We start from the raw sequence: 22,682 nt of genomic DNA on the forward strand, positions 1-22,682 counted from the left end.
TGTGGAAAGAACAGTCTCTTCTGCACTTGGTTAAGCAGTATGCTTGGCAAGTCGTTGAAGACACTTCTCTGGACCAAGGAATTTGGTGAACAGCTTTAAAAGACAGAGCTACACTATCAAACACTGCAATTACTGAACAGTGAATAGAGCCTGAACAACCATGCAGCAGTTAAGTATTTGATTCAGTGGCAGAGTAAGCAGCCTCATTACTCCCCAAAGTGTGGTTTGAGGCACTTCATAAGCTGCAGCCAAATCCTAGTCTTAAGGCAGCAGCCTTGTTAGCCAATATTAAAGTACTTGCAACAAAAAAAAAAAAAAAAAAAAACAAAAAACAAACCACACAACCCAAACAAAGAAAAAACAAAAGCAAAAAGCCCCCAAACAAACCAAAACTAAACAACAACAACAATAATCCAACCAAAACATCGAACTGAAAAAGCCTCCCAAGCCTCCATATAGCCAATAACTTTTGCGACACGTTCACTATTAAATAATGCAGACTTCAGAGACCACATATCAAAGAACTGAGTGGACCATTTCACTTTTTTGCAATAGTCTCCCTGAGGCACAGGCTAACTGTATCAGTACAGTCACTTCTGTAGCTTTTGTGTTTGAAAATGCTGACTTTATACATCCTGGATGACATCCACAACCCATCATTTTAACACCTCTCCCTTTCTGACTCATGATGCATCATTTGCAATAAAATAAATGCAGCAAAATCGAATTCAGTGCCAGGTCCCCCCAGCATAAGCAGTGCAGCAAATTGATGGTATGGCTGCAAAACAATTTAGACATTTACTGCCAGCAGCATGAGAACAAACCCAAGGAATCTGGACCCAGTCCAGCATAGCTTCTCTCCCATTCTTGTAAATGCAGCTTTGATCTCTGGGAAGCTCTAAAACACAAGTCAGATGAGCTACTGGCACACAGATAGCCACTATTCCAGATAAACAGACAGTGCAGGCTTCTGGGAAGCCCAGGTAAGTAAACATTGCAATAGAACAACACGAAGAGTGAAAAAAACAAGATTTCAGTCATAAAATTAAAGCAGAAGTAACTCTTCTTCATAATGCCTCTCTTCCTTGTGCCAGACATTCTTGACCTGTCTTCCCATCAAATCCTAAGGAGCCCTGTTCTCTGATGAGTAGCAGGCTGGGTATTTCAGGACTGAAGCCCTTTGTTTCTCCACACAAGCAATACCAGGCTGTGCTGGAGCAGCCCTGCCAGAATGCCTCAGCCCTGACTGAGGAGAGAGATGATTCAGACCATTCATTTTATAAGTCCCTTGCTCCAAACTCCCTGTCTCCAAGTTGCCTAATAGCCCAATAATTCCCCACTTGCCAGAAAAAAAAGTTTTAAAAAGTAGCTACTCCACTGCAAAATTATCAACCTTTTTAAAGTTCTACTATTTTGAGATATCATGTGACAGCAGGATGTACAGGCCCACCAATAATTCAGAAAATAAACAGATCTGGGATTCAAAGGCTGATGAGAAACATGCACCAATTTCTTCAAGGCAACTTGAGGTACTGTACTTGTCCTTGGGAGCATTCTCATTCTTTGAAATGGATATTGTATGGTTATTTTTTTAAAGCAAGAATTAGACCACTAATTGTTTACCTGCAAAAGGCAGTTCAGTTCAATAAAGCCAGAGAGATCTGGACAGGGCAATAAGTGCTTTCAGCCCATTAACAAAAGGAAAATATAAATGTTTTAAGCGTGGTCAGATTTGCTACATTTTCAATTTACTTTGCTTCAGAAGAATGACAACAGGGACAAAGTTGGCCCAGCATTTTTAATGGTGTTGCACAAGCCTAAACATGCATCTTCTTGCCAGACATCTTTAAAATTCCCCACACATAGCTCTAGTTAGGACAAACTAAGCTCTGCACTACTCATGACTTAGAACTACATAGGGCAGAATTACAGTTGTGCAAAACATTTGCAGTTCTGAAAAGAGAAAACCATTCCATTGCAACTATCCCATGCAGTATTTTAAATGCTTTGAGGTCAATAAGCCTTGTTTTTATTTCAACTCCTATTCAGAAGATTTATTAAAAGACCTTTGGAAAAGGTTTTTAAAACCATGGGAAAGGAGCACACATGATGTCTAACTTTTCAGTGTTCATAAACAGAAGTACCTAAGTCCTTTACTAGGTGGACTTCAACTGATACCATGGGATATCTTTCCAGTTGTGACAGCTGACTCACAAAATTTAGTGTCCATCTGTTTGTAGAATTAACTACAGCAGGTAATAGCTAACTGAGCTTCCCCCCATCCCCCCCCCAGTCTCTTAGAAGGAAAGCACTTGACACAAGAGAGCAAGAACAGGACCTAGAATTGCTGTCTACAAGCCTTGTGTTTCATTTTGCCAAAGCCTGTGACACAATCAATAGCGTAACTTCTTCCCACACCCCTCTGGCATTAATAATCTGCCTATGTCTGTATTTGTTTAAGGATTTTCAGAGAAAACCCTCAAAACAAACCATACTGCATCTCCTCCCCACAGATAAGTGTTCCTACTTTGTTTACCTGGGGGTGAAGGAATGGCTTAGCAATATTGACTATTGTTCTTTCTCAAGTAATATATTTCAAGTATTGGAAAAGTTGTCAATGATGCCTCACAAACACCTATGTCACAGTATGTGGGTAAAGGGTAGTACCCTACTTGCTCAAGGGCAGATACAAGGCCAGAGGCTTCCCTTCATGTCAAAAGCACTAAGCACATAACCACAACACTGCTCTGTACTTTGCCACAGCAGTCAGCAGCAATCCTTGCTTGGAAAGCCTGACACTAAGATATCCTCCACAGGGTACCCACAGACAGCAGAAATACAAACACCACTGATGAAAAAGGTTTAGACAATAAGCTTCATCAAAATCACAAACCACACTATAATATGTTAGAATGTCTTACCCAGGTGGGACAGGGAATGGAAATACTTAAAAATTTGTTATTTCTCGGGCTGACCAGGCAGCTCTGTGTCTGCAAAATTTACCAAAAGATACTCAAACTGCATAGAAGATTATAACAACTGCTGTACATATCTACATCTCAAGCCCATGAATAGGCAATCCGATGCAGTGGCAGCAGAGCCAGCAAACCAGCCGGGCAGGCAATCTCCATTGCCATCTGCTTGGCCACCCGCACCTCAGCACGCAGAGCTCTTGGCTCCGCTGGCACATGACGGCAGAGCTCGGAGCACCATGGCCATCGTGCCATGCAAGTGTCCATTAAAGCAGCCCCACTCTGCAAGCAGCAGCGTGTGAGCAGCTCGGACCAGATACAGGCCATGCCAGCCCGGCCCAACCAGGTCACCAAGTACAGCACCAGGAAACAGCAGAAAAGGCACAACTGCCAATTAACATAAGCCTCAACGCTCCACTTACTCAGCAGCCAGTTGTATTCAACACAAATTAGCTTCTCTTTCAGTACAAAGTCCCAATTAATCTTAAAGGCATGCAGAACACCAACAGACTCCCGATTTCCCTCATTTTATTTTTCTCCCTTTAAAAAGCAAAGCATAAAACATAATCCAACATTGCACAGTTCTGTAATGCAGCACAAAATAAAGGTATTTGGAACGTGGCTTTACCATTTATAATTGCACAACAGTGTGTTATATAACAGAAAAGCCAGATCTCATTGGATTTTCCCATTTAAAGATCCAAGAGTGCAATAGAGAGCAGAGGTTTAAGCACATGCACACAGTGATTTCACATCTTTTAAAACCTACAAATAGTAAAGTCGTCTCAAAAATTTACAGGCCAAACATGTTGTTAAAAGAAGTACTTGTGATATGTACCTCACAAACATATATATGTTATGCTCCATATTAAATCCATCTGGATGATACAATAAATACTGGTTTTACTAAAAGAACATTTAAGCAAAAGCAAAGTCTGACAAAAAGAAAGGGAGAAAACCTTGTGCAGAGAATGGAAAGGAGGTGCACTGTTGCTCTGCCAGTAAGTAATTAGAACCTCTTTGTCTGACTATTTTTCTGGAGAGTAATATTCAATAATCCCTACACAGCATGAAATATTTGAATCAGATGGGAAAGCTCTCATTATAATCACTATTGTCAGGATGTTCTGCAAAAACAAGTTCCCTCTCCCCAGAGAGGGAAACAGATACTGTTCCTGTAAATGCTACTAGACATGGTATTTTTTCTGTAAGTCACAAGAATTTCCATGTGAAAAGGCAGTCGTTGCAGCACAGGTCACAGAGGGACTGTTAATCAATAACTGGTTATTTTCCAATAACCAGTCTCAGATGGCAGCAGCTTTAAAACTGAAAAACAAGCTTTCCTCAAGTGAAGAGCATGCCTCAGTTTTTATAAATATATTGTTATGCCATCTGGAGAAAAATTGTCACAAGCATTTGTAGTGAGAGGACAAGGGGGAATTGGCTTCAAACTGAAGGAGGGTAGGTTTAGAGTAGATGTTGGAAAGGAATTGCCCACCGTGAGGGTGAGGAGACACTACAACAGGTTGCCCATGGAAGCTTTAGATCCCATCTCTGGAAGTGCTTAAGAACAGATTGGATGAGCAACCTGGTCTAATGGAAGGTGTCCCTACCCACAGCAGGGGGGTCAGAGCTATATGATCTTTAGAATTCCTACCAACTGAAACCATTCTGCGACTCTCTTGACTTGTGTCATTCTCGCTCACTCCCAGCCTCCTAGCTCGGTGTGCTTCCACTACCTCAGTCCACCCAAGTGAGGTCAGGTTGGATATTCTGTGAAGAGAATTTGCTAAGGATGAAGACGGCAGAAGTCCTTCAAAAGTAAGGAAATGCCTCCCCCTCTCCTCAGACACACATTACAACAGGTTTTATAACCACAGAGGAAAATTCAAAATCTTACTCTTCTTAAGGGTAGTGGCTTCTCTTGACTTCAGAACAGAAGTTACTTACAGAACACCCCATTTATAAGCATGCAGTAACTCCACAATCCACCATGTTTTAAGAAATATCTGGGCTCACTTTAGGCATAAAACATGTTACCAACACCAGAAATGCAGAGGTGAAGCTTTTCATGAAGTTGCTCCCTACTTTGTTTCCTTCTAAAACTATATTAGCTTATATAATGTCAAGAGCAGAGGTCTGCTTATGCGACTCACTGGATGAAGTGTGTTAAATGACACTCCTTGGAGCCATGAAAGGGGCACACAAAAGTGGATGGAAGAGGGAGCATAACCCCTCTCCCTAATGCAGACTCCTTTCCTTCTGAAAGTTCCTGGGAACTCATCAGGATTACAAACACATATTGGTGTTTCCCCTACTTAAAAAATAAAACAGAACAAAACCAACCACACCCCACACATCTCCCCCACAAAAAAGCCAGGAACACAGTAGAGGCCAATGACATCTTAAAAGTACTCCTGCCCAAGAACTCTACTGAAAACTGGCTGGCAGACTTTGATATCAGCAAACCTTTGTGCCTTGATGTACAGAAAAAACAAAAAAACCCAAAATATTTCAGTTTAACCATCTGGGACTAGATTTTAGGGATAAGAACTTGCTACTGGCAATTATCTAGATATTTTTGAAAAGAAATCCTAGGACAAGTTTAAGAAAAGTCTACAATCCCAGCCTGGAGTATAAACAAAGACTAAACAGCAGCACTTTCTCAAAGAGTAAGCTAAATCCTCATGGAGATTAGTTAAGAGTTCCCTTAAAGGAAACTGCTAGTAGCAGCAAAACACACTGAACTGTTTACAGTCAGGCAATAGCAGGGCCTGTTTGCAGAGCTCAAATGAGCAGAAATCCCCACTGCAAACCTTGGGGTCAGGAGCCTTTTCAGAACTGCAACACAATTATCATGGAGATGCTGTCTTCTCGGGAAAGGAAGATCAAACCACCATACTATCACCTTAAATATTTCAGTCCTGGAACATTGCTCATCATGTAGATGCCACAAACATGTGACAATTGTGTTTCCTAAAACTGACAATAACCTGGTAAAGAAAAATACTAGCTCAGAAGTAGATCAACATATTACAGTATAATTCAGAAAAAAACCAAACTGGAAGTGTAAGAACATATCAAAACAGTGATAACCCAGGCACAACAAGCACAAACTACTTGATCTGGAGCCTAGTTTTATTGCCAATACCTCCCTCAGCAGCTGGTTGTTGCTGTCCTTTTCTGGTTTACAGATGGCAACTGCCATCTGCTTTTTTCCTTACCTCTTATTTTGCAGTTCAGACTGCAAGTAAACACATCACTACCATTGTTAGGTGGCTAGTAAAGGTTATGTTTAGAAAAACCCAACAAAACAAAACCTACTTTTTCTTCCTTTGCTGCAGGGAACGAGAGTGAGGTAAACATGTTTTCATTTTTCTAGTGAAAGGAAATGCACACCAAAAGTGAAAGTGGCATTATCTAGAATTTGTATGGACCACATGTCCAAGATGGGATGTACATTCCTCAATGAAACCACTGCTACAATTAAGAAGAAACGGCAGGCAAGAAGGTTCATCAGATTGTTTTCCACCACACTGCCACTCCTGCACTATAAACTAGTGCAAACTCCACTGACATGACATCTCTGTCTTTAGAAACAGCTCAGATGTGTTTGGTGTGATTAGTGGTGTCTTAGCACACAAGCCAAAATTCAGTACTGTAATTTTACCAGTGCATTTAGTCAGCATGCAGGCAATGAGGCAATTGACATTGAATAAAGAAAGAAAACCCAAAGCCAGAACTGGCTGTGTGAAAGAATTACTTCTTATGTCAAGGGCGGGTAACTGGATAAACCTGCATTTCCAAAACAGCTTTCAGAAAAGCTTCCTGAAGCAGAATTGAGAAACAAGATAGCTTTGTACACTAAGATACAACAGTATGAATCAAGTTCTGTCAGCACTTCTATAATACACCTTGCCTGTGCTCGAGATTAAAAAGAAGCTGAAAAAGATCAGGAATTCAAGAATGAGAAAACCCCACCCAAGCTTCCTCAGCACATTTAACAAAATGTTCTAGAGTACTATGAGATTTTAGGTCAAGGATCTTTCACTGGACTTTCAACTTGTCAGACTGTCTGCCTAGGACATCAGCACTACAATCGTATTCCCAGCAATCAAACCAGAACTCAGTCATCCCACAGAAAACTGAGTTTTGAAAGTGTCAGTTCCTCAATCTTTTTCCTTATTGCCTCCCAGGAGAAAGATGATAAAAAATTTTCCTAATTTTGTGTGTCATTGACTAACCTCAGATCTTTCAGGGAGCATCCCTGTTCTTGATTAGGAAAGAGCACATTTTTAGCACAGCATACCATGCAATGGGAGGTGGATATGGCACTATGCTGCAGCATAGCTCTTGTGAAGTCAAATTCACCAGCTGGAGTATTTCCTGTAAGGGTGTGCCGTGGCTCCAGCCTCATTTCATAGCCCTTCAATGCTAAACAAAAAGCCAGTGGCAGAGCACAGAAGAGATCTGTGAACAGTTATGCTTGGTGTGACATTGTAGTCACACCTACAATGTGTGTGGTGACACGTCCTATGTCAGCTTCAGATATAAGAAGACAACTTAGAAGAATGTTGATAGTGAAAATAAATCAATCAATCAACCTCTGTGTGAAGGCCAATGAGTAGGCATTGCTGGAGGCTCAGACTGCAGTGATGTGAAACAGAAGAAATAAAGACTGATGAGCAGGTGGCCAGCAACCAAACCACAAACTTTAAGTACATTGACTCCCTTCTGGGAACTCCAGTACCTTGACCATTTCTCCTGGCTTCTTGAGGGTTTTGGATAACTCTCAGAACAGGAGGCAGAGAGTCTGTTTGCCTAGGAATTAAGTTTATTGTAGATCTGGCCTCTAACACACACTACTGAAGACCCCTTGCTGCAATTAAGAGACCAGTTGAAAAACCACAGATGTGACTTCTGCCGGGAAACTCCTGCTTTCCCTGACGCCATCTCTACAGACACTAGTACCAGAAAAGGAGGAGTGCTTCATTGAATTTTTATTCCTGTGTGATAGGCATCAACTGGAAGACCTCTATAATTTGGAATCTCTGCTATTTGCCACATTTTACATCTCAGCAGATACCTATGCTTGATTTGTTCCAGCTCTTAATTCAAAACCCAGTTTCTTCTTGTTGACAACTGCACGGATAAACTGCATAAAAATGCGCAGAAATACAGCTAATCCCTGAGAAAACTATGTTTCCTCCAGAGAGCTGAAGAGCAAAACTAGGCTTCAACAAATCTGAAGTAACTGGATGAAAATCTATTTGTCCAGAATAAAACAGAACAAAAACTTCAATGGATAATAAAAAGCAATCTTGTACCACCACCCCATTGAAGCTAGAGAAGGTATTCATCTACTTCGAAACAACTCAGAGTTCTCCAGGAGAAAAACACAGAGTACAGCTACAGGTCTGTGCCAGTACTGACAAAGCAGTTCAGTTTTCCACTGGTACAGTCTGCTCCAAACCCCTTGTCTCCTCCACTACAACAGGGACACAGTTCTGCTCTCTGGAGAAACCTGCATCCAGGTTAAGCTGCAGAGAAAATGAAGCTAGCATTCAAGTGGCTCTCCTCTGAAACTGCCAGCATAAAAAGAAAATTTATGAAAATTTATACCATCTGCATGTTACCCCTAATCATTCCTCCCTTGAACCTAAGCAGTTAAGGCTACAGCTACACACTAAGATGGGGCTTGGGACAATTCAGTTATGGGTTTCATGGTTAGACCTATAAATCAATGTGAGTTTTATGCAGAATTTAGTAAATGTGATTCCAGTCTGCTGAAACAGAAAAATAATTTACTTCAAGCAGCAAGTTTTTGAAGTCCAAGTTTTAGAATACTCCCTGATTTAATTTCTGATACTTCATCTGCATTTTTGTTTATTAAACATTGGCTCTTAGTTTCTCTTACATTCATTATACAAATCTGACCCATAGACATCAGTGCCCACTCTAACCATGCTTCAACTCAATGCATCTAAAACTCGTGAGTTACAAGCAGTGCTTGGCTGCAAAAACAATGCACTGTCAGATGCACCTTCAGTGACTGAAGGCAGTTCACTAAAACAGAGCAAATTGCATCAATCACTGTGGCATTTGTTCTGGAATATTACTGTTGTGGTCTGAGGTTGGGTAGACTAGATTAAATAATACCATGGCATGTCTCAGTAAACAAACAAAAAATCCCACATCCACAAATCACTTCTGAAAAGACCTCTGATAATGCCACAAGACTCTTAGGAGATGCTGTCATTCAGAACTCCTAATTCTCAAATAACAGAAAAACAAGGTCTCCAGTTGTAAAGTACAGATTGAATCTAAAGAAGCCAGAAAAAATTAAAAAGGCACAAAAATTATTCTGTAGGTAGATAAGAAAGCAAAGAAGGCACACATGTGAGCCTGTGTAGGAAGAAAAATTATGTACTCCCACTGAATCAGCTGATCCTGGTAATACATAGAGCTCCATCACCACTCATGGCCACAAGCAATGCTCTAGGCCAGTGCTCATTAATTTCTCTGGAGTTCAACATGGCAAGCAAAAGCTTTTCCCTTAAAAATAAATTCAGACTGCTACATCCCTGGGTACAAAGCCAGCTTAGAGGGAGTGAACAGATACAGCAGTTTCTGAGCAAGCTTTGCAAACAGCAGCAAGAGCACCAAGGCTCTTGACAAAATCATAATCACAAAAACATCAGGTGATAGAAGTGCAACATATTTGTTTTAAAAACATGAGGTTAGCTATTGCCTCAATTTTTCTCTGCAAAATAAAAACATGGTACTACCTAGGTGCGTGTCATGGGACACAGGAATCCATTTCTTCTTGCTGTCAACTTATTCCAACATTATGTTACTATATAAAGTCCTTGAAATAGTCTTATTGGCATATTTTCAGGGAAAAAAGAATGCAACAAGACCTCAGAGAATTTCAGGATTCTTGGGCAGATCTATCACTTTCCAGGTTTCTCTTTTTCCCCATAAGAAATGGCCATGAAACCATATTCCCTTTGCACTTATTTTCCACACAGAATTATACACCAAATTCCAGGTTTTAAAAGTCATGACTTTCACAGAGGTAATAGTGAATAGGGGAAAACTCCACTGCTTGTTGTCCATCTTTCATGAGTGGTGTTTCTTACACAAAAGCTTTCTTGAGAATTATCTCAAATAAACTGAACACATATATTTTTGCAACTTCAAAAAGCATCCTGTCCTGCAAGTACAGTAGCCAAATGTTGCATCCTATTCTCCCCAGGACAGTTCTGCTGAACACTGTGTTATCATTTAGACCTTGGATGAAATAACTGCATTTACTAACAAAAGCTATTTTGCAAAATTCAGTCTTTCTTTAGAAGGGGTTATCCTAGTTCACATGCCAAGTTCAACTGAGTGCACCTTAACAAATAACTTAAACTTTCAAAACTATCAACATCATACTTTTTTTTTACTTTTGTCATCAATGCACTCTATGTCAAGTATGCTCCCTGAGCACACGAACAGACCACAGGCTGTTTCCCCCCAAAAAAGCAGTCACCAAAAGAACTGAACAAAATCCTCCCACAATCAGCAGTAGAAGCCTCTTCTCATGGGGCTGAGCTAAAAGTGTAAGATGATTCTCACCCAGCACAGATAAGCACTGTCAGTAATCCCAGCACACACTTTGATGAACAGGCTGTGTTACAATACAAGCCAAGTCCTCAGACCTTGGACTTTCACTCTAAAAGCCAGAGGGACTGAACAAATCAGATTTGCTCTACTGGTCTGTAGACACATTCCCTGCTATCCCCCAGACTTCCAGCATAGTCTCTTTCCTTTACTGCTTATAAATTTCTTCATGCTAGGATCTCTTTGTCATGGTTACAAATATGATGCTTCCTGCTACCTAGCACCTACAGCCATGAATGGGGACTCCCTATAATCAGAGGCAGCAGTTTGCTGAAAAAAACACCAGTTCATTTTGTCTCCCCAACAGCTACACTGTAAACAATGAATGTAGGGCTTTTTAAAGAATGTACCTCCCAGACACTTTGAGAGGCATTTCAAAAGACCTCATTGCAATCTACAACTGCCTTGTGAGGGGAAGAGGAGAGGCAGACTCTGATTTCTGTGCTGACCAGTTACAGGACTTGAGGGAATGGCCTGAAGTTGTGTCAGAGGAGGTTTAGGTTGGATATCAGGAAAAGGTTCTTCACCCAGATGATGGCTGGGCACTGGAACAGGCTCCCCAGGGAAGTGGTCACAGCACCAATCCTAACGGAGTTTGAGAAATGTTTGGACAATACTCTTGGGCGCATGGTGTGATTCTCAGGGATGGTCCTGTGATGGGCCAAGAGCTGGACTCAATGATCCTTGTGGATCCCTTCCAACTCAACCTTTTCTGTGATTCTGCAAATAAATGTCCAGAAGAATCAAAGATACTTTTGGACCCCTCTTCTCCTGGCCTTAGCTAGCAGAAAGAAAGGAAGTGCAGACACATCAGCAGAATTCAGTGGAAGGTGCAGGACACCAGACCACACTGTCTGGGTTCTCAGCCCTGCCCCTTTACACAACCAACATTGAAATGAGAACTGCTTCCTTTCCTTCCTTCCATCCACTCCTTTCACTCACTTTGCCTCAAATGCAGATGGGCAAGATAGGGCTATATATTGGCAGAAAAACCTCCAGTACTTGATTTTGGTAAGCCAGTTCATCAGCCTTTAACAACTCCTCACCATTTTTTGTCCCAAACAAACTGGAGGTCAGTGTCCTGACCAGCATCAAGAGGCCCCATTGAGAGCCACCATCCCAGGCAGTTTTGCTGGTTTAAAGTGTGGTGAAAGCCAGAGACTCCACTGTCAGGCTGGATCCTGCCTGAGGCACAGACTCTGCAGCGTGGGATAAAATTACACTTCCACACCCCATGCAATACCTGTTTTGTAAGTATACAGTTTCAGTTTCCAGGACTATCAGTTTAATGCACTTGAAGATGCCAAGTTCCCTTTTCTTTCAGACATTTTAAGTCTGCTTTGGGTATAGACACACAGCAACAGACAACGAACGAACTAAAAGTTAGAAAATCTGAGTCTAAAAAGAAATAGGTGTTTCACTAACACACACAGAACATGGCAACTAAGCACCCAGTCATGATATAAGACATCTCCTCCATGTCTCTGGAAGAACAAATCTTTCATCTGAAATGAGCAGTATGCACAAACACTACCAGCCACAGAACAGTTGCAAAATCTGCTGGTGATCACTGACATCACTGTCATTCACCAAAGGACTGAAAAAAGCCCTTCTCTTGTTTTCAAGATGACAAAGAATCAGTGCTACTGTTCAGAAAGCTAAGGCAGGTATGTCCAGCTTTGTATTAGCAATACTCACTCAGTAGATTAGAAGTACCCTCCCTTGATCAGTTTTAAATAAGCAGGATGGTGAAGGATTCCATTGCTAGATTGAGACTTTTCACTAATTTGTCACAAATGTCATAATTATTTCAGTTATTAAGTATTCAAATCCATAACCCAGAAACATGAGCATTGCTTTTTCAGCCTTGTCAAGTGATAGTTTTAGAAAAACATTATCAACAGTTGAGAAGGTCCTCCTCCTAAGAGGAAGGAGAGGAAGCATCACTTCAAAATTTCATAAAATTGAGTAAGGTTTTAAGACTACATCCAAGGAGCACAAAATTAACAAAGCAGAGGAGGGAAATCCTCTAAGGCAGATTGAATTGCTTGTGCGTGAATTCAAGGAATGGCTGAAGCTGAAGTTCACACACACAGGATGGACACCTGTAATTAAACACTAATCTACTCAAAGTCATGTATTTGTGATTTATGTACAGAACCACATACACACATTCTCTTCAGTCACAGAAACAATATCTGTTTAACTACACAAGCTTTAAGGAAACATTGAGTCTGTTAAGTGTGTGGTTCTCTTCCTGTTTTGCCTGTTTTTTTGTGAATATAGCTGCAGAACTTTAGGAAAGCTGGTAACTAAACCAAAAACCAATTCGAGTGCAGAATAAGCTTCTGTAAACCCATAGAAATTGTATTTGAAGAGTGCACTATGTAGCAAAATTCCTGAATGTTATAACAGGAAAGGAGAATAAATACTGTTAAGAAAGGTAAAAAAGGTTATTCAAAGTAATTTTTATTTGCACTCTTCTACTACACAATAGGAACTCAAGACCCTGAAATAATGGGTGCCATACAGATACATAACAAATATGCAGGCCTTGTCCCAAAGCCAAGAGGAGGAAGGGAAGTTAAAATATTTGTTGAAAAAGCAGTAAATACGGTTCACATCAAAGCAAAGAAAGATCAGGAGCACATGGCTATAAAGGTCACTGCACACTTTTAATATCTCCAGCATTGTCATTATTTGTTTTCACTGGAGAAACAAACTCATTTTGCCTACCAGACTCCTCCAATTACAATGCAGGCAGCCAGACAAGCAAAGGAATGGCCAGTACTAAAATCAATTTACAGAAAACACAAAGGCCAGCCACTTTAAGATCCACATAAATATTTGTTTCCGAAATAAAATAACTCTCATAAAAAGTATAATCAAGCCTTAGTAGTCTGAGAAGACCTGAAATATTAAAATATTGACTATTTTAAATCTTGTGATGATATTGAAATACACTTAATGGAGGAAGGAACTTCTTTGGAGCATCAGATCCATTAAAGGACTCTTGGGTTTTAAACTGCTGTACAAAGACAGGTCTAGCATGATAACAGAAACTGCAGATGAAGACAACATTTAGCCCATCTCCCACAAAGATGACCCTGACTTAAAATGTGCTAGAGAGAAAAAAACATAAATAAACATCTCAGTAGCTGCAGGTGCTTGCTGAGCAAAAACAACCGGTAAAGAACTAAGAAAGGCAAACCCTGTAAAGAAGCAAGAGAAAACAGGCACTAAAGATTCACCAAAGCCCCATGTGGGTCCATCACCCAGTCAGAGTTGCTCAGGAGTGACCTTTCTTGGTACCAGGTGAGAAGAACAGCACCCTGAGTACATGCATTCTTCATTACCAGGCATTCCAGCCTAACCCACCTAATGACTGATAACATTCAGATGTACAGACGCAGGTATTTACCCACAGGTATCACTGTGCAAGTGGTGCACTGTTCTAGAGACACTATGAGCTATTTTAAATATCTAGTAAAATGAAAAGCAAATTAATATCGTTGCAGCATATTTTGTACCATTTCCTATATTATTTCTCACCAGGAGCAGTCAAGGTAAGCTGACAAATTTTTTATCTTCTTAAAACTGCATGAACTTGTTTGCTTGCTATCTGTGCTACTGCTCACACACATCTGCTGACATTTCACAGCAACAAGAGAAAATAAAGGAATAATCAAAAATCAAATCTCAGTTAAAACAAGAGAGACAAAGGATAAGCACATATGTGTAACTCCTGCAAGTAGAAAAGAGTAGCTAAGTCAACAAAGTCTTGGGAAACTAGCAGCGCCATTGAACAAAACCAGGCAAATTACTGATTTTTAGCTTTATGCACTGTTGACTCTGGAAGCCATCCAGTGGGTGATAAAGGAAAGTAATATGCTTCTTAAAACATTAAGAATTCAATAACCTCACGCTAGAGTTTGGATCTCCATTTTATATGGGCAACTGCACAGAAGAGCTGGTAAGTGCAAACAGAAGATCCTAACACAACAGGCATATTACAATGACTAGCAATATATATTTTATCATGAAGCTCTAAGCAGTTAAGTCTTTTACTATTCTGAGAAAAAAAAAGTACAAGCTGCAAACTCAAAAAACCCCAACAAACAAGACCCAAGTTCTGAAATTGTTTGTAAAAGCTACCAAGCTAGCTATCTTTTACCTTCAGAAAAAGAAAATAATCAGTTAGCTGTAAATTATTCAGTTCTAATAAATATACATGCTATAAATTTGCTATTTAAATGCTTTCTAGGCTCTCCTGTTACATGGTAGAATGGTAATAACTGAAATTTAAACAGTGTCTTGAGGCTACAAACTAACATTTGTTTTGTAAACAAAAACTGGTACAATCCACCCCTTTCCTCCGCCCCCCCCAAAAGGAGTGCTCATACACATAGAACCACTCGAAGACAAAAAAAAATAAAATTACTCACAACTGTAAGTAGCAGAATCCCTGACAGACTAACAGACTAAGAGAGTTTAAATACTAGGATCCATATAGGAAATAGGAAATAAATTATACAAGGCAGACAGTGGCTACACAGGTTTGACAGACCTGCTATAAATCAATGGCCATCAGCATCCCTCTGCCACCACTGCTTATCTACCCTAAGCACCATAAATATTTTTCTTTAACAGTTTGTTGGGTTTGTATTTTCTGTCTGTTTTGTTTTGTTGTCAGACAAAAAATCAGCATGTTAGAACAATGTGTATTTTTTTATGCTCTGCCAAAGGCACACTGCCCCTCCCGCACACGAGTGGAAGTATAGACAGTTTCACATTGTCTTTGGCAAAGCTGTCTTCTGTAACAGGCAGGCACTGCATTCTGTACTCTCCAAGCCTACCCTTCTTTTTAACAGTTATTTACCCAGACTGTAAACAAAGTCAAAGTAAACACACAGAAGCTCACCCATATATTTCAGATGCAGGACCATTATCCCTACCAGAAGAAATGTGATTAATAACTAAAAAGTATTGTTTTCTCGAGAGCCAAAGCAGCCGATTGCATAACAAGCCAGGGGATTTAAACACACCTATCACGCACAGCACATTTGTGAGTGCCAAACTGCATCAGTCACTTACAGACTCTCTGTAGCACACAGAAGAGCTAATAAAACACTGCTGTGCCTGCTGTGCAGCGTATCCCTCAGGCAGCCCTGATTGCACTGCAGAACAGCAACGTACCTCTCAGTCTTGTGGAATTCCCATTTTTTTGCTGCTCATCCTCTTCATTAATGGTGAATAAACCTGGGGGACTTGGCCTGGCAGTTTTCTTCAGTCTCTCTTGTCGGAGGGCAGCAGTTGAACCAGGCATGCTGCTGTTGCCTCTTGCTTATTAAAAAAAAAAAAGTAAGAAACTCCAGCCCCTGATTAGCTGCTAGCTGCAACGCTGTCTGTTCATTTGAGCACTTGTAACAGATCCCCTATGGATAAGCAGTATGCAAACAGCTGACAAATACCAACATCTAGTCGGCAGGAAAGGCTTGCAGTCGTTCCCCTCCTTGAGGAAAAGCCCTAATCAAAGGCACATTGGTTTGGATGCTGCTCTTTGCTGTCTTAACCTGTTCAATCAGATCCCGGCCCACAGCTCCAGGTTCCTTGCAGCAGCACCTTCTTCCAGCCACAGCACACTAAAATATTCAGCACGCAGTACAAGAGGAGAAAATATGATACGCCGCTGTTAACAGTTGCCCTGACAACACGGACACATCCTAATCAAAGGAGGGTCTATGAGTGCTGTCTCCTCAGCTGCAGCGAGCCGGCCTTGGGAACGCTGTCTCCGGCACGCTTGTGGAGAGCTGCGAGCTCCTCGACAGCAGGGGCTGCTCTTCCTCCTCTCCAGGCAGCGGGAGAATGGAGCTGCGGTTGCACAAGCACACGAGCACTGAGTGAAAAGAAGCCTGGAAGGCGCCAGGCATGAACCTGCTTTTTGCTCAGCTGTTCTGCTTATTCATGTTTAAAAATGTCAGCCTAACGTAAAACAATGAGGATGAGTCCTCTTCTGTATCTGCATGTGCTGGGTGTCGTGTGTGCCACCGCCCCCCCACCCCCTTAATCACCTTCCTATGCAGTACATACCTTTTGCATTAGGAATGCATACACCCACAATTACAGGCAGGTGTTGGAACATTCTTTTCCACACGTGAAAACGCAAAAATGAGAATTTCTAGTTTGTGTGGAAAGCATGGGGCAACAAAATTCTGAAAATTCTGTGCCATGCCATTAGTTTTACAGCACCAACCTTTAACATACACTCCACAAAATGAGCAAAGTCCAAACAGCCCAGGTAGTTTTAGTTAAATGATTTCCCTCATATGCTGGCATTCTGGATTTTCTCATTTACAACACAATGCTTGCTCACAAGTTTTGCAGTCTGAATGTTTCATCCTTCACAGCTGCAAATGCCACTATGCAACATGACGGATATTTCACCTGAGAGACAACTTAAACTTCATCCGCTTCCACCTCAGTTCAGGGCGTGCTCACCATTTCAAAATGCTACCGAAGAAAAACTGCCAGCTGGAATCACTCTATAATTTTAAAAGTACATTATTTTTCCTCACTTCAGGGTTGTTTTGTTTTGGTTGGGGGTTTTTTTGTTTGTTTTTATAAGGGAATCTTGATGTAACCTGATCAGCCACCACAAGATGGCACAGACAGTAGCTGACAAGTCTGTAGGTGGCTCATTGAAAACTGCGAGTCACACAGATGTATGTGATCACCTAACGACACAGGTAACAAAACCGAAGAAGGGTCAGAATTTATGACATGAGCTATGCTGACTGCCACAGTGGCCCGGGGTGCTCTTTACAGAGGAGTCCTGGATCGTGCTCAGCTGGCAGGATAGCTCTGTCCTTGCACATCTCAGGCTCATGAGCCAGGATCACAGCGGATCCAGAAGAACACAGCACCACCTGAAGGCTTGGCTGCACCGTTCCTCCCTCTCCAGCACAGCCACAAAACACCCAACCAAAACAGAAGCATTCTGCAGGACCAAGCCCAGAGCCCACCTCTAGTATGTATTTCCTCCTGGCTACACCTTGGACTCTGGGCGTACACGGAAGCTACACATGATGTCATTTGTGTGCAGTTAGAGTCACTCTGTACTACAGGGTGTGGACAAAGGAGTAAGGCAAGAAGCTCTAACACAAGCTGCTCTTTGCCTCACCAATTTGCCTTCTGGCGTTTATACAGGCACCACTACTTTATGCCATAAAGAGAAAGAGCTTCATTCCTCAAATCCCATTCACCTAACCACAAACACTACATAACAGAACACACACCATCACACAAGGTGGACAGTAGTTAGTACCATCACAATTTTTCATACGTGCCAAGACTTGCCAACAGAAAAAAAAGTATTAGAAAACAGTATTTATATGGCAGCTTCATTAAGTATTGCTCCACCCCATTTCACTGCTTTAAGTCACTAAGTATGGATTTCTACCTTTTAAAAAATGTTGTTTAATCGCCTTTGATTAGAAAGTCCTTAAATAGGCATTTCAAAACACGTCAGAAGTATATAGCACACAAAAATACACATGACTGGGGCAGCTTCCCACCTTACAGGTATGTTTACTGTTTCAGCATGTCCATTTTCCTATTATTGAAGGAGTCATGCAGGACAGCTACAGGACCGAGAATTACTTCCTTGGTCCTTGCAGAATCCCCCACACCCCTAAGAGTGACTTGCCCTCCATACAAAATGTAGTAATAACCAAGTCTGATGCTTCAGGGGCTGGTGCAGATGGATTTGGGCAATGACACACAGGCAGCTGAGGTGTTGGCACATTTTTCTTCCTGTTGACTTACTAATGCAGAGGTGACAGAGCAAAAGTATCAATGGTACATTCAGCTTGCACAGCAAGATTTTATTTCAAGGTCCCTGTGGTTAAAAACTATGCCAGCTCACAACATGTTTTCAAATGCCTAATAAAATACAACCTACTACATATAAGGGACACCTATTATAATAAAAAACCCCCATAACTTTAGGCACTTGGGCATTTTTTTTTTCTGAAAAACATTTCTAAAAATACTACTGAATACACATTAAAGGTACTAGCACCGCATAAGAGATTGTACTGACAACTCCCCCTTCCTCAATCCACTGGTTTAAGGAAGAAAAAGAAGTTCCTGAGGTATTCCTAGCAGGAAAGCTTTGCTTATTTTGGCCACGTCTCATCTACGTGGGAGCTTCTATATGAAAACTGGGATGAAAGCAACATTCCCCTGAGGGAACAAAGGGGTGGATAATTTTAGGAACAAGGCTGTTAAACACTTAAGATAAACACCAAACAATTTTCTTAAATAACCCCCATTATTGATATTTTTCCTCCTCTAACCATTAGTCATCTATGTTTTTGTCATTAAGACAATCACATCTGATCTCTCTTACTGATAGAGTAAAACTCTCAAAAGATGGAGTGAGGGCAACTGTGTATCTTGAGGGCACTGGGTCATTTATGGGTTTTCCTTTTTACAACACCTGCAAACTGATTATCAGTCAAACCATGACACTTAAACACACCCACTTTCACCCACTGGACTCTATAGGTATAATTACCTGCACAAAACATCATCTGATACGCAGCAGTCTTTAACAGCAGTTTAACAAGGACTATTAGGACACTTATATCATGATACAGGAAATGTAAATATTTATGACAACACGCTGAGAGATGTTTCTGCTGTACCCTCAGGTATTAAGACTTGATCTCTTTACCTATGAAATGCAAAGGAAGCTGAAGCCAGTCACCATGGCTGAATTCTAGATTTGCTATCTTCTTTCATTAACAGGATTGTTTCATTCCCTGTAAACTATCCAAACTGTCCATGAAGCTCATTACTGTGATTTAGAGTATAATGAATTGCATGTAACTTTACATTCCACAGCCACTACCTTGTGAAAGCTTCCCCTCAACTTGCATGTATTTTGTATCAAGAAATAGATCAAGTAAATATATTATTTTAGCATACATTCCTTTACAGATTGCCACTACTTAATTGGTTTTTTCTGATTATCTTACAACTGAAGAGGTTCAGGGCAAGGTAGTTATCTATCTTAGAATTTTGCTTTCATATTCATGTTTTCTCTCTCTGAAACAATAGGATTCCATTGGGAACTAAGTTCCAAATGTTTCTGTCTTGGGGAAAAAAAACCCCAGGAAAATTCAGTTAAAGTCTCCCATCCTGTTCTGCAAAAAACATTATACCAAAAAATTTTAACATACCTAATCACCAAAACACACAAATCATATTTTGTATAGATTTTTCATATTTTCAATACTAATCATCTGTGTCAAAAGCTTTTTCTAAGAACTCATTTAAAAATACATACTATAGGCAGTGCTGGATCATACAAATTTCAAATTTGAAGGGATCCATAAAGATCATCAACTCTCTCTGCCTTACAGGGCTATGTTGAAATATACATATACTAACTAAATGCCAAACTCAATCTATTCCTAGTTTTCTTCAGGAATCATATGTCTGTTTATTTTCTACTTCACCAGGTTTTGAATCAGGAAGTCAAACCTAAAAGATGGAGAAAGTAGGGCCTGGTTTGTTTGTTTTTTTTTTTTCCTCTACTCATATGAGAAAACAGCTATTTATCCAGCCTTGAAGGACTGGACACTTCCTTTTCTCTAGCATTTAAATCTAGGACAAAACAAACCAGCCTTAAAAAGACAGGCAGGATTCATCTCCGTACCTTGTTGTGGGGTTTTTTTACAGTTAATTTGGAAATAGCCAAAATAGCCACTGTATCAGAAAAAACACTTTCTTCCATTAAGTCAACCACTGTCTCAAACACCTTATGTTTTCCACTGCTGCTCTCTATTTTCTCTTCCTTCTACCGCTGTTTTCCAAAAGTGACACATAATAACCTTGTCTTTATAGAGGTTTCTAAGTTTCTCTTCAAAGATATCTCTAAGGCCTCAATTTTATATACAAGATAATAAAGGACCAGCCAATTATTTTTACTGCAGTAAAGTTTAACTTTACTGAATTATTTTTAAACAATTTCAGTATATAAACATCGTGCACAGTGCCACACACTGGACCAAGGGCTGTTTGAACTCATCAGAAGTGACTAGGCAGAAGGTAAGTGTTAACTGTTTCCCCTTCTGTCAAAGAAATCTAAACCTGTGTGCATTTCCATGCATAGGAAAAATTTAGGAGAATGCTGGAAGCCCTACCCTGTTTCAGTCAAACTCATTCATCAGCACAAAAGGGCACATGATCATGAGGAGCTCATCAAGAGTCTCATCGTTCACAAACACTTTCCACACATACACACCAATAAAACAATCAAATACAAGACTTACATTAACAAGTCTGTCACATGTTTTAATTAAATTGATTTGCATAGTATGACTAACTATAAACATTGCACAAGGCACACCATGATGAATCAGAAACATATTTGATCATTCTTGGTCAACACTATTTATATATAACAGAATGATGTTGGATCAGGCCCTATAGTAGAACATATCATGCAATTTCAACCAATGGTCAGTTAAATAATGAAAGGCAGCAAGGAATTGGGAGGTCACAGGACAGTAGCAAACAGGAATTTGGTAGAAGACAGAAGTTATGAATTCTAATTGCCCTAAAACTAATACCCAGGGCAATGTTGTCACTGCTTCTGTCTGGGGAAAAAAAAAACCCAAAAAACAACAACAACAACAAAAAAGCTTATTTTTTTTAGAGTACCTAGGTTTAATACGTATCAAGAGAACCAAGCATTTGTATAGCACTCAAAATTAAGAGCACTCGCATACTAAGTTTTCAGTAGAAATGAATACTTCAATGACAAGGCTCCAAGCTTTTTTTCACAGAAACAGGGACATGAAAGAAAAGGAGCTATGCCAAGACCAAATTAAATTTTTTTCCATTGTTGTATTACCGGCATTAGTATCTGCTGGATGTAATCCTGTGAACTGTGTTAATTACCAGTGTTAATTACCAGTGCTTTACTGACATCTTAGTTTCCAACATGTTTCTTAGAGGATGACCAAAACGTCTGGACTTTTGGATAAGGAAGAACAGAGTTTCAGACAGAGAGACAAGGATATATTTGGAGACATCAGTAGTTTATTTCTCCCCTCATGAGCCCCACAGTGACTCCTTCTGGAGCACAAATCATTCCATCACCTCTCTGAAGAATCTCATCGTCAACAAGACTCAGGGTTTCTAGCTCCATTTATATGAACAGCAGGGCAGCCTAGTCCTGCATGTCATCTTAGCAGACACCTTACAGTTGTTTCCCCTGAACTCTGACAGATCTCCTAGAATACATATTTTCAAGCTTTGTCCCTAAAGCCTACTGGTTTTCATGAAAGCAACTATAGCACAACTCCAGAACCAACACTAAGGGAGAGGTGCAGAATTAAACCTGAACCAGTCTCACAAATACACCATTTCGCATGCATGTGTAGGGTAAAAGAAGAATATAATATACACAGAACCTTTTCTGCCATCGTTCCAGGCAGACCACTGCATTTGTCTAATACAAGTCACACAGAGGGGATCCCCTCCTTGAAGGAAGAACAGATATACACAGAGTTACCACAACAACAGCAGCAGCAGCACACTGTGGCTTGTATTGTAGATGTAGACTTACTTTGTTTTCTGCTTGAAGAAATAGGTGTATGTTGTTGCAAGATGATACAGTATTTACATAATTGAGGCAATTATTTCTCTGATCATTTAATTACCTTTAACACCACAAATAATTTTCAGATCTACAGTATTAAATTTGTTTATCTGGGATAATAATAAATCATGCAAATAAAATATCAGCCATCTCAGAGCACTGTAAATTTACAACTTTTTGCAGTTTGAAACAGCACACACGCAAGTACATCTCTTTTCAAAGCCAAGCCCAAGGAAAACAGCAATGCATACTACTTGAACTAAATTACTAAAACTTCTCTTTATGTACTGGAAGTACCACATAAGCCAGCTGTTTGACCATCACTTAACAGGCCTGATTCTTCATAATTTTTTTTTTAATTGCAGTGT

At 40.3% G+C, this 22,682-nt stretch overlaps 1 protein-coding gene across 8 annotated transcripts in view; it reads right to left on the reverse strand.

Moving 5' to 3' along the window:
• Positions 1–22,682, reverse strand: part of MAP7 (microtubule associated protein 7) — a 109,284-nt gene that overhangs the window by 82,406 nt on the left and 4,196 nt on the right. For 7 of the 8 annotated variants that reach the window (XM_074537613.1, XM_014268589.3, XM_026794846.2 and 4 more), the window contains exon 1: positions 15,837–15,983. The exons of the other annotated variant lie outside the window; for it this stretch is intronic. In XM_074537613.1, the coding sequence (XP_074393714.1) occupies positions 15,837–15,966 (130 nt within the window). In that variant the 5' untranslated portion in view covers positions 15,967–15,983. Of the gene's footprint in view, positions 1–15,836; positions 15,984–22,682 lie in introns of those variants that run through there. 8 annotated transcript variants of the gene reach the window in all.

Source organism: Zonotrichia albicollis, chromosome 3 (genome assembly GCF_047830755.1).
Source record: "Zonotrichia albicollis isolate bZonAlb1 chromosome 3, bZonAlb1.hap1, whole genome shotgun sequence".
Taxonomy (NCBI): domain Eukaryota; kingdom Metazoa; phylum Chordata; class Aves; order Passeriformes; family Passerellidae; genus Zonotrichia; species Zonotrichia albicollis.